The sequence below is a fragment of the Saccopteryx bilineata genome, chromosome 4 (assembly GCF_036850765.1).
Source record: "Saccopteryx bilineata isolate mSacBil1 chromosome 4, mSacBil1_pri_phased_curated, whole genome shotgun sequence".
Lineage (NCBI taxonomy): Eukaryota > Metazoa > Chordata > Mammalia > Chiroptera > Emballonuridae > Saccopteryx > Saccopteryx bilineata.
Window position 1 is genome coordinate 27,093,688 of NC_089493.1, and position 12,479 is coordinate 27,106,166.

Below are 12,479 nucleotides of genomic sequence, written 5' to 3' on the forward strand. Positions count from 1 at the left end.
TCTCTCTCCAATAAAAATGAATAAATAAAATCTAAAAAAAAAGTAAGAAAAAACAGTAATGACTTGGGAATGGGAAGGCTGCTTTAGATTGGGGAGGTCAGGGATGGGCACTCCGGGAGGTGATGTTTGAGTTGAGAAGAGAAACGATGAGGAGCTAGTCCTATAAACAGCTTGGAGATGAGAGTTCCAGCAGCAAGGAAGTGGGCATTAACTTGGCTTGTTCGAGGAGTAGGGAGGAAGGCAATGAAGCTGCAATGCAGTGGTGAGTGCTCCTGCAAAAGGTGAGACCGATCAGATAGGGGGCCAGTCATGCAAGGCTTCAAAGGCGAAGGTCAGGAGTTGAGCTGTGCTCCAATATTAGGTAGAAACTGCCTGTCCTTTGTGTAATGTGGGAGGTTGCCAACTGGTCCCTGCCAAACTGCTCTGTCTCTCTAGGAAACAGTAGGCTACAGAAATGCACCCATGGTTGCCAGGCCTTTAGACTTAGGACAAGGGGCCATGGGTGTGAATGATGAGCTAATTGTTGGAGGTACTCAGGTGGGCGGCAAATGGCATTCTTGCACCCCTCTTCCTTCACTGCCAACACAAGAAGATGTGAGCACAGGATCCATCAGAGGCAAATTAGATTCCCTTGGGGGAAATTCCTTCAGCCGTGATGGACTTCTGAACCCGAGGCAGGAAGCCAGGATCTCATTCCCCTCTTGGACATACGCTGTTTCCTTGAATGACCTTATTCTAGACCTTCCAGGTCTACCTTCTGTGAAAAAGAGGACATCCAGTCATCAGGCTCGACCGTGACTCAACAGGAAGCAGACAAGAACAGGGGAGCAAAGGCAGCTGGCTGCAGCAGGTTGCTCTACAGCTGCAGGATGGCCAAGGACACAGTCAACTCCACTAGAGGGCGCGCGTCCCTCCCAGGCGACCTTCCAGCGCTTCCTTCACGAGAACTTCCAGACCTCCCCGCGCTGTCCCAGAGCTAGCCTGCATCCGGGCGTACGCCCCCCAGTGGCTGGGGCGAGAAGCCAAGGAACCAGACGTCCGTCCCTAGGGTCTGTCTCTGTCACGATGTTCTTGGTACTTCTTCCGGCCTTCCTCAGACCTTTGAGGCTGTAGTCTTGGTGATCCAGCCCGGAGTTTGTCCGCAAAATCAGGGGCAGGTGATAAATTCAAGACAAATCAGCAGTCCGAGCTTGCCCAGGACGGAAGGTGGCTCCCGTGCCGCTGTTCCTGCCGTCGTCATGTCTCGTACCAACCCTCGGGTCAGCCCTGCGCCATCCTCAGCTACTCACGGGTTAACCCCCTTCGCCGCCCGTTCGCTTCCCGGTGCCAAAGTGGGTGTTGCTGGAATTCCTCTCTCCCTCTCCCGTAATGAGGGGGCTGAGCTGTCCCTCCGAGGAGGGGGCATTGTGTGGATAAAAGAGACGAAAAAACAGGGAGAGGTTTCCAAAAATAAAAACCCTCCAGTTCCCCTTCGGAAGGCTACAGCGACGCGGAGAAGGCGCGAAGGTAAAGCAGCGGTGCGCGCCCAGCTGCAGACCAAGCGCCTTCGCCAGGCTCAGGGCGCACAGCCCCTGGCAACTTCGTCGCCCAGCCTTCGCCCCGGGGAGAGCCCGGACAGCAGTCTGACTCCGGGGCCCCCTAGACGAGTAGAAGCGGGCCACCAGGAGGGGACCCGAGCGCAGCCTGCGGGCGGCCTGGCTCACCAACGGCCAGTCCCCGGACTGCTCCACGCGCGCACCGCTCGCGCCGTAGCCCCCGGCACTATGAGGCCGCCGACCACCAACCCTTGCCCGGGGCCCGCCCTGTGGACCCCCTGGAGAAGCTTTCTGCCGCTCACACTGGCTTTTTTCCTGGGCATGGGTCATGCTCAGAGGGACCCGGTGGGAAGATACGAGCCGGCTGGCAGGGACGCGAGTCGGCTGTGGCGCCCCGGGGGCAGCCACCCCGCAGCGGCTGCAGCCAAGGTATACAGTCTGTTCCGGGAGCAAGACGCGCCCGTCCCGGGCTCGCCGCCCGTGGAGCGGACCCAACCCGGCTGGGGGAGCCCCAGGAGGCCCGCCGAAACGGAGGCCAGGAGGCCGCCCCGCGCGCAGCAGCCACGGCGACTCCGGCCACCTGCGCAGACTTGGAGAAGCAATCGCTTGGGCCAGCAGCAGCCCGCACATCGGGCACTGGCCGCCCCGGCTCTCCCGCGTTTCGGAACCCTGCAGCGGCCCCGGACCGCGCCCCCAACCCCGCCGCGAGGACGGCTCACCGGGTGAGCGCTGGGGAGGGAAGCGTGGGGGTTGTGGGGAAAGAGGGCTGGAGCTGTGCGCTCATTCCTGGAGGGATGTGCAGGCGAGAAGAGAGGGTGTCAGGCTCTGCCCTTTGTCCCTCTGGCTGCGGTGAAAGAGTTCGGAGCCAGGCTTGGAGATCTGACCCACTTTCAGAAAAGTTGAGGGGAAAGAGAAACACAATCCTCACTCTTTCGTACCAGCTCGCTGAGACCCGATGTTAAATCCTTACCTAATGCGTATTTGCATTTGCCGGCCCTCAGCTAACCTGTGCAGCCAGGGTCGGAGAGGGAGCCGGGAGGGGCGGCGGGGCGGGCGTTCTAGGCACTTCAGACCCAGGGGAGGTTGAGCCGGCGCGAAGCACGGATAGGTGGAGGATGTCGGGGACTCCAGAGTGCGAAGGCGGATGCATCCCTGGGAAGGAGGCTTAGCAGCGAAACCTACACACGAGGACAAATGTTTGGTTGGGCGCAGACCGGCCAGGATACACTGATGGTTGGATGTGGGAGTGGGCGTTGGCTCGGGGCACTTTGGACAGGAAGCCTGCCCGGTGTGGCTGCGGTCAGTGGTGAGGTGAGGAAGAGGGTCTGCGTGTCCGCCCGCGCAGCTAAGTGTCAGCGCGGTTCAACCACTTTGCGGGGCTAAGGCTCTTCCCAGCCCTGCGATTTACTTTCCACCCTCTGCTCCGCCACCGCCACTGCCTGCCGGGGGCGTGGGGCGGCTCCTCAGTCGGGAAGCGTCCTGGCTGCCAGGCGCTGGGCCTTGCTGCGTGTATCAGGTGTCTCTAGAATGAGGGCCCCGGGAGCCCTGGGCGGTGCAGGGCTGGGTGGAGGCACCACCGAGAGGTCGGGAAGAAACCTGGCTGCCCTCTTGGCCTGGGTCCAATTTACCAGTTGGGTTTAGTCCTCGTGCACAGCAGGCAGGGCACTTGTACGCCAGGTTCTATGCCCAGGGATGTTCTTACGGCCTCGGCGGCGGCGGCACGCCTCCCACACTTCAGCAGGACTCCCTTGCTTCCTTCAGACCTCTGCTCAGAGAGGCCTCCTCTGACTGCTCCTGCCCCACCCTCCCTCTCCCTTCAGCCTGCTTTACTCTCTTCATAGCACTTACTCCCTATGTGACATATAATACTTGTTTCTGTTTCTGTGTTATGGTCTGGTCTCCCAGCCCATGCTAATGTAAGTTCTATGAAAACAGATGCCTTGTTATGTTCACTGTTCTGTTACCAGTGCCCGGAAGAGTGCTGCATGTGTGTGGCGCTCATCAAGTGCCCGTTAAATGAGTGAATGAGCTCCCTGCTGCCCGTGGAAGGCCCAGCTTAAAGCAGGCGGAGAGTAGACCCATGCACTCGGCCAAGTGGCTTACACACAAAACCAGTCAACAATTGTTAATGGGGCATCTGCCATGTTTTAAGTTTTTTTTTTTCCCCCCTTTCCTAACCTGTGCAAGTGAATGCATGCTTGTTAAGAGCAAAGTGTGGGGAGCATGGGATAGGGGACGGGTCCCAGAGACGAAGGCACTGTTCCTGCCGGGAGAGCAACTCAATTACTCATAATCAAGTTGGAGGAATGACCAGATACGTACCAGTGAATGTGCTCTCCAGTACCTGAAGCTTATTGTTAAGTATGAAGAAATGGAAGAGTTGTGCTGAGGAGCTCTGAAGACAAGGGGGCCCTGTGAGCTGGAGCCCCTGGCACTCAATGGGCAGCATATGGAGAAGCAGAGGGGAGGTGGCAGGAGGGGGGCCTAGAGGTATAGCACTGCCCAAGGACAAGGACTTCTCACTGTTGGCATTGGCTTAGGGGCAGGACTGCACCTGTGTGCAGTGCAGCCATGAGGGCGAGGCTGGGAGCGTAGGTTAGGCAAGATCGTGGAGGAGCTCACAGTGTAGGCGTTTAAGTGGAGATAAGGGAGTGGGGTAGCAGAGGGCAGGCTTGGGAGGGTGCACTATTAGAAGTCATGAAATTAGGTAGTGATGAGCAAAGCAGATTGTCACCACAATAAGGCTGTCAGATATGCACAGGTGTGTAAGTACGTGGGCTGGGTGCCACTCACGGGCACCTGCTATATGCAGGTGCATACATCATATTACATACTGGGTTTGGCTTCTTCCCCAGATTTTTTTCTGCAGCTTTAATAAGGGTAAGTTTGTCTGACACTCTAGCCAGCCACTCCAATCAGCTGGGAAGGAATTGAGTGGCAATCTTGTTAATGGGCTCTCTCTACCCAGGTCCATTCTTGCTAAGGGCTCCTGGCCAGGTCCATCTCTCTGGCAATTGCCTTGCCTGTTCCTTAGGGCCAAGGACCAAGTGCCACCTGCTGGTGAGGCTTGGAATTACATTAGTACTACTGGGGATCATTCATTCATTCATTCATTCATTCATTCATTCATTCATTCTTCATTCACTCAACAAGTATTTGGAAGGCTGCCAACAGGCCAGGCACTATGTTCAATGGTGGGGATAGGCAGTGGCCAACACAGTTTTTGTCCTCATGGAACTTGAAATGTAGTGGAGATTTATTGCACACAACAAACCAGAGCAGACACAATTTCTGCACTAATGACATTTACAGTCAGTAGGAGACTTTTTAAGCCATTGTTTCCCAAAATTCAGGGTTTCTTGAACTAGCCTCAAGGCATACCTCTTTCATAATATTTTTTCTTTCTTTCTTTCTTTTTTTTTTTTTTTTTGTATTTTTCTGAAGCTGGAAATGGGGAGAGACAGTCAGACAGACTCCCGCATGCGCCCGACCGGGATCCACCCGGCACGCCCACCAGGGGCGATCCTCTGCCCACCAGGGGGCGATGCTCTGCCTCTCCGGGGCGTCGCTCTGTTGCGACCAGAGCCACTCTAGCGCCTGGGGCAGAGGCCAAGGAGCCATCCCCAACACCCGGGCCATCTTTGCTCCAATGGAGCCTCGGCTGCGGGAGGGGAAGAGAGAGACAGAGAGGAAGGAGAGGGGGAGAGGTGGAGAAGCAGATGGGTGCCTCTCCTGTGTGCCCTGGCCGGGAATCGAACCCAGGACTTCCGCACGCCAGGCCGACGCTCTACCTCTGAGCCAACCGGCCAGGGCTAATATTTTTTCTTTTATCTCTTGCTGTATTGTTTTCTTTAAATTTATATACTGTTAAAAGAACACGATTTTATGTTTTATTTATTTTAAAGTATTTTATATTATGAAGTTTTGTACAAATACACAAAAAGGTATTAGATATAATATAACTCATAATCCAGTTTTATCAAATCTTAATATTTTGGCACATTTGCTTCTGGTTTTTTTTTTGTTTGTTTGTTTGTTTTGTATTTTTCTGAAGCTGGAAACGGGGAGGCAGTCAGACAGAATCCTGCATGCGCCCGACTGGGATCCACCCGGCACGCCCACCAGGGGGCGATGCTCTGCCCATCAGGGGCGTCGCTCTGTCGCGACCAGAGCCGCTCTAGCGCCTGGGGCAGAGGCCAGGGAGCCATCCCCAGCGCCCGGGCCATCTTTTGCTCCAATGGAGCCTTGGCTGCAGAAGGGGAAGAGAGAGACAGAGAGGAAGGAGAGGAGGAGGGGTGGAGAAGCAAATGGGCGCCTCTCCTGTGTGCCCTGGCTGGGAATCGAACCCGGGACTCCTGCACGCCAGGCCGACGCTCTACCACTGAGCCAACCGGCCAGGGCTGCCTCTGATTTTTTTAAATTGAAATTTTCTTTGTAAATTTGCCTCCATCCCTACCCTAAATTACTTATGATTCCAACATATGTTTTTATAGTACCACTACAGATGCATGCATTCATAAAATAACAATTTGTTTTGCGTATTTTAAACATAGATAAGTGATGTCATACTGTGTTATCTTTCTACCAGTTGTTCCCCTCTGTTAGATTTTTGAGATATAACCATGTTAATATAAATAGCCCAAGTTTACTCATTTGAACTGTTGTATATTATTTTACTGTCTGAATATACCACAGTTTATTTATCTATCCTCCTGTTTTTAGACACTGAAATGTGCTACAGTTTCTTTGCTATTATAAATAGTCTTTGACTTATTTTTTCTACATAAATTTATTTTCAAAGAAATCTTGTATCACTATCATAAGTTGAAAATAGTACCACCTGTCACGAAGAGAAGATAACAGTAGGAAAATTGAAATAAAAAAAATATTCTCAAATTCTATTCAGACACCATTATCTTAAGAAGTTCAATCCCATGGTGTGTTCTCCCTATTGGAAAGGAGGATAGGAAAGTGTTAGGAGAAGGACCAGGCTTGCAGCTTCAACCTCAGACAGATTTCTTTTTCATTGATCTAACCAGACTGGAAAGATGACTGAAATGGGAATCACTTTATCACCATGTGACTCAGAGTTGTTGAATGCTGTGATCGTGGAATCTTAAAACCCACTTCCCTGCTCTCAGTACTGCTCATCTGCTTTTTGGGAAACACTAGATTAAGTGAAACAAGGAAGTATTAAATTTATTACATGTGTCAGGCACTGTGTTAGACTCTAGAGGCACAAAGAGGAATAAGAAAGAACCCTCAAGGTAGTCAAACAGAGACCCAAGCAACCAACATCCTGAGACAATCAGTACTAAAAGATGACAGGAAATGGAGAATGGGGAAGGCTGGGTAGATGTCAGGGGAGGTTTTACACAAAGGAGGTAAGATTTGATTTGCAAGTCTTGGCATGGAAGGATTTTAATTGCCAAAGAAGAGAGGGAAGGCAGTCTAGACAGGGAGTAGCCTAAGCAAAAGCATCAAAATGTGATCATACAGTATGTGGACATCCCGGGTTTGATCCCCAGTCGGAGCACACATGAGAAGCGACCATCTGCTTCTCTTCTCCACCCTCTACCCCTTCTTTCTCTCTTCCCCTCTCACAGCCAGTGAGTGGCTCAATTGGTTCATGCCTCAGCCATGGTCACTGAGGATAGCTTGGTTGGTCCAAGCGTTGGCCTCAAGGACTGAGGATAGCTTGGCTGATTTGAGCATCGGCGCCAGATGAGGTTTGCCAGGTGGAGCCCAGTCAGGGTGCATGCGGGAGTCTGTCTCTCTATATGCCCTCCTCTCACTTAAAAAAAATTTTTTTTAAATGATCATAGAAAATACAATTGAAGGATGACAAACTTTGTATGTTTGGAGAACCACAGCCCTGGTTGCGGATGGTCATGGCGATGAGGGAGGAGTGATGGAGAGAATTAGATTACAGAGTCAGGTAGGGCCCTGGTTAGCTTTGTAGAGGCCAATGGAGAGCTATGGGAGGTTTTAATCAAAGGATTTGTATGATGAGATTTGTTCCAAGTGGAACAGCATCTGTCCCAAGCTCTTAGCCAGAAGTATGCCCAAGTATTGGGCAATGATGTTGCATCTTGGGCTGTCTGCTGAGTGGTGTCATCTGGAAAGCTGGGCTTGTGTGATCTCTAAGTGGTACCTTCCAGGGAGTCAGACCACTGAGTCATATGCCCCAGCTAGTCAGGTTAATTGCTCTCTCCAGCTCTCAAACAGAGCCCACTGGATGGTCATCTCCCAGCTGGCTACCTCCCTGGGCCTCTACCAAGACTCTAATACTGTCTAGAAAGGCCTCTGATTGAAAACCCGAATCCCTCTTGAGTAACGTCCCTGTCCCAGGGTGCTTCCCCCATACCCACTGTCTGGCAGCCTTTGATTCTGGTCAGTCTTCACTGTGGCCCTGCTGGCCCTGAGGGTTCCACCATGGGCAGCCAAGGGAGGTCCAGCTGCTGCCCTCCTACAGTCAGCTGCAGAGCCATCCTCAGGTCATCTGAGGCGACAGCTGGCTCAGGGCGCCTCCTTGGGCAGGGCTCCATGCCATAACCACCCAGCCAGGCAGGCCCCTCAGTTCTTGCTATCTGGGCTCCACAGGCCCTAGTTCTTAGAACACTCCCAGGGAATGTGTTCTGTTTTCTTTCACAGAGCTCCCAGGCCTCTAAAAAGCCTTGCCACCATCACAGGGGTAATGACTTACAAATGGGTAGGCAGTGCCCCCTTCCACCAGGGTACACATTCAGATACCCTGAGTATGAGAACCAGCCCCTTCTCCAGAGCCCGGTGCTTGGGCTCTGATGGAGTGGAGGCCATCATGGGGCCAGGAAGCTGCCGAAAGCAGTGGTCCAGAGAGGCTTTGAGGTGGCCAGAATGGCACAGCCCTTGCCTGGGGGGACATTCTGGGAGCTCCCTGGGAGGTTGGGCCAAAGGGCTAGGAATGAGCCTCATCTTTTTCAAGCTGCAGGAATTTATTTTGAATGTTTTGTAAGGCTCCAAAACCACACGAGCTTTGGGGTCCACTCAAATGTCAAACAAATTCCTAAGCGGGACCAGATGCTTGCCATGCTGGCCACAGATGGCAAGAGATGGCCCTGGCCCTGCCCTTCGCCCTGACTGTCAGGGTAACCTCTGCCACTGCACTCACCCTGAGTGTCCGTGAGTGCTCAGCAGTCCACTTCTGATGCTCATGATGGGCTCCACGAAGCCAGACCCAGGCCCGCCTGAGCCAAGGAGCCAGGCCTCCAGAAGTCTTCTTCCCTTCTAGGGAACATCCAGGTCCGGGCATTTGGGTCTTTAGATCGAGAGACAGGGCTGGTGCTTCAGGGGGCTTCACCAGACACCTGAAAGCAAAGTTTGGGTGAGCCCCAGCCATTAGCGCAGGTTAGCATTTCCTGAGGGTGTCCTCAGCGCCAGCACCAAAGAGTAGCTGGGAGGAGGACTGTGTCCCGTGAAGTAAGTTCCATCAGCCTGCCCAAGTTAGAACAGAGCGCTCCTTCTGCAGAGGCAGCTCAACCCAAGTCCCCAGCCCCACCTTCCTATCAGCTCGCCACCCTGTTAAACAGAAATTCTAGAGCCCAGTGCTCAGTCTTCCTGTGCACTAGCCTGCTGAGGGCTAAAGCTCCTCCCACTGTGCATTGTTGGCAGGTGATGCACTTGTATGTCCTTAAGACAGCTTTATGTGTATCTTCCAGCTCCCCTTGGATCATCAGCATTTGTTGGGCAAGGACCGTGGTGCTTATTTTCTGGTACGAAGCTATGCACAACTGGAGTGTGACTTAGAGTTGGGCCAGCTCAGGTTTAAAGCTGGCTCTGGCTCTCATGGTTTAAAACCTTGGCAAGTGACTGGACCTCTCTGAGCTTGCTATTTGATCATTTTCATGATCACTGTCATTACTGCCCCAGTGGGCTCTCTATTGCAGTGGTCCCCAACACCCGGGCCGTGGACCTGTACCTATCCGTGGGCCATTTGGTACCTGTCCGCAGAGAAAGAATAAATAACTTACATTATTTCTGTTTTATTTATATTTAAGTCTGAATGATGTTTTATTTATTTATTTATTTATTTATTTATTTATTTATTTTGCACTTTTCTGAAGCTCGAAACAGGGAGAGACAGTCAGACAGACTCCCGCATGCGCCCGACTGGGATCCACCCCGCACGCCCACCAGGGGCAACGCACTGCCCACCAGGGGGCGATGCTCTGCCCATCCTGGGCGTCGCCATGTTGCGACCATCCTGGGCATCGCCATGTTGTGACCAGAGCCACTCTAGCGCCTGGGGCAGAGGCCACAGAGCCATCCCCAGCGCCCAGGCCATCTTTGCTCCAATGGAGCCTTGGCTGCGGGAGGGGAAGAGAGAGACAGAGAGGAAGGCGCGGCGGAGGGGTGGAGAAGCAAATGGGCGCTTCTCCTGTGTGCCCTGGCCGGAAATCGAACCCGGGACCTCTGATGTTTTATTTTTTAAAAATGACCAGATTCCCTCTGTTACATCTGTCTAAGACTCACTCTTGACGCTTGTCTCGGTCACATGATACATTTATCCGTCCCACCCTAAAGGCTGGTCCTTGAAAATATTTTCTGACATTAAACCAGTCCGTGGCCCAAAAAAGGTTGGGGACCACTGCTCTATTGTACAGATGGAGAGAGAGGTTTCCTGACGTCATGCAGAGAATGGCCGAGTCAGGACTCAGTGTCAGATCTGCAGGGTCCCAGCGTGCGTACCGCAGGCCGTGTAGCCTCCCTAGATAAGGGGACAGTCTGCCAGCCTGACAGCGTTCTCTTGCAGGGGGCAGGACCATCAGAGGGGCCCTGTGAATAGCCCTTCCCTGAGCATCTTTGTGCCTGACCTTGTTTTGGTGACTCTGCAGGAGGAACGTCTGCGGGGGAAAGTGCTGCCAGGGATGGACAACAGCCAACAGCACCAACCACTGTATCAAACGTGAGTGGCCCCGCCCCTACCGGTCTCCTTCTCTCTCCTCCAAACTGGGCGGGGCACGGGGGTGCCAGAGCCTGGATCAGAAGTGTCTCCCCAGTTGGCCTCCTGGGGGTGCAGGTCCTCTCTGCAGTACAGGCAGTATGCCCTGGAGAGGAGGAGATTATAACATGCCTCCAACTGAAAACAGCTTCTCAGATAAAAGCCCCACTTATGTTTTTAAAGCTTCCTGCATTCCCTTCCTGCTGCCCACTGTGTTGACACCTCACTTGCCATGTCTGAGGGGTCTGTTAGGTGCCCCTGTGCCCCCATGGTCTGTAGAATGTGGCTGGCCCAGAGCCTCTGCATTGCACACTTCCGGGGCAACGTTCATAGTGCATGTAATGGGAAGCCACCCTCTGTCCTGGCCTCTGTCAGGCATCCGGCCAGGCTGGTCAGCTGAGGCTCCCACCCCGTGGGTGGGGCAGACTTCCCTTGGACTGCTCTGAAGCCTGGCAGGCTGGCCCAGGTGGGGAGGGAAGAGAACGGTCATCTTCGTTACATGGGAACCAAGGAGTGGGGCAGGGGGAGCTGGGGCCCCGTGCCCAAGCCTCCATGGATGGTGTCAGAGGCAGTGACAGAGACAATGGACAACACCCACACGGTACTCACTGGGCGCAAGGTGCACGTACATTCCCATGCGGGGGACAGGTAGTATCACTGTGCATTTGGCAGATGAGAAAACCGAGACACAGATAGGTCACTTGCTCAAGGTCACATGACCTGAAATGGCAGGATTTGAACTCAGGTAACCTGATTCCAGGGTACTGTCACTATTATTACTACCACCATTGCTACTACTGCCACATCACTACTGCTGCTACACTACTAGCTCATCCCTGGAGCTCAACTACATTCCCAACACCGTGCTAAGTTCTCCACATACATTATCCTAGTTAACTCTCTCAATAACTCTACAGCACGAGCACTCATAGATCATCCCCATTTACGGATGAGGTAACCGAGGCTCAGGCCAGTTGGGAAACATGGCCAGGGATATTCTACCCCAAGTGCTGGAGCCGTGGAGATGAGACAGGGAAGACATGGGGCTGCATCCAATCCCGTGGGCTAGGAATGCTGGCTCGCCAAGCCCTTGGTTCTGTCTCGGCCTGGACCTTTCCCAGTCAGCCAATGCTGCACAGGCAGAATCCTGGGCCTCTCTGAGCGTCTCCAGATAAAGAAACAAAAACCCCAAATTCAGAAACAGACAGCAAAGCAGATTGTCTGCCTGGAAACTCATTCTTTTTCAGGGACCCCGGACTAGAGTGGACTCTCAGAAGACAGGCCCTCTGTGGCTGGGGGAGGAGTGGAGGGGGACACCTCATCATTTTAAAGATGAAGACAGTGAGCCTCAGAGAAGTGGAGACGAGCTCCAAGTCACACACCTCATGAGAGGAGGATCTGGGACTCAAAATCAGCAGCTACCCTGGGCAGAGAAGCCAGGGATGTGGGTAGTCAGCTCGTTTTATGCTCAGCAGAAGCTCTGGCATTTTTTAAAGAGCACCCTAGCCCTGACTGGATAGCTTGGTTGGTTAGAGCTTTGTCCCGAAGCCAGAGGTTGCCGGTTCAATCCCCAGTCAGGGCACATACAGGAACAGATCAATGTTTCTCTCTCTTTCTCCCTCTCTCTCTCTCTCTCCCTCTCTCTCTCTCTCTCTCTCCTGTAAAAGAAAAAAAAAAAAGCATTCTAGGTGATTCTGGCCAGAGCTGAAGACACTGAGTGGAGTTTGGGGTCAGTCAGAGGATCTACCTTGGGGGCTGTCCTGCTCAATTTTGAAGTTCCCCGGAATCTTCTGGGATCTTATTTAAGTGCAGGTTCTGATTCCGCATGACTGGGGCAGGGCTGGAGAGTCTGCTTCTCACTAGTTCCCAGGGGATGCTGCTGCTGGTCCAGGGACCACACTCGGAGTTGCAGGGCCATGGGCGACACTGGAGGCCTTGGCAGGGCTTTGGGGTTAGAGGTGGGG

General features: G+C 53.2%; 1 protein-coding gene across 2 annotated transcripts in view; it reads left to right on the forward strand.

The window, feature by feature from the left end:
• The first annotated feature begins 1,442 nt into the window (after positions 1–1,442).
• Positions 1,443–12,479, forward strand: part of LTBP2 (latent transforming growth factor beta binding protein 2) — a 100,575-nt gene continuing 89,538 nt past the window's right edge. For both annotated transcript variants that reach the window (XM_066277658.1, XM_066277659.1), the window contains exons 1-2: positions 1,443–2,257; positions 10,409–10,479. In XM_066277658.1, coding sequence (XP_066133755.1) covers positions 1,764–2,257; positions 10,409–10,479 — 565 coding nt within the window. In that variant the 5' untranslated portion in view covers positions 1,443–1,763. The remainder of the gene's footprint in view (positions 2,258–10,408; positions 10,480–12,479) is intronic.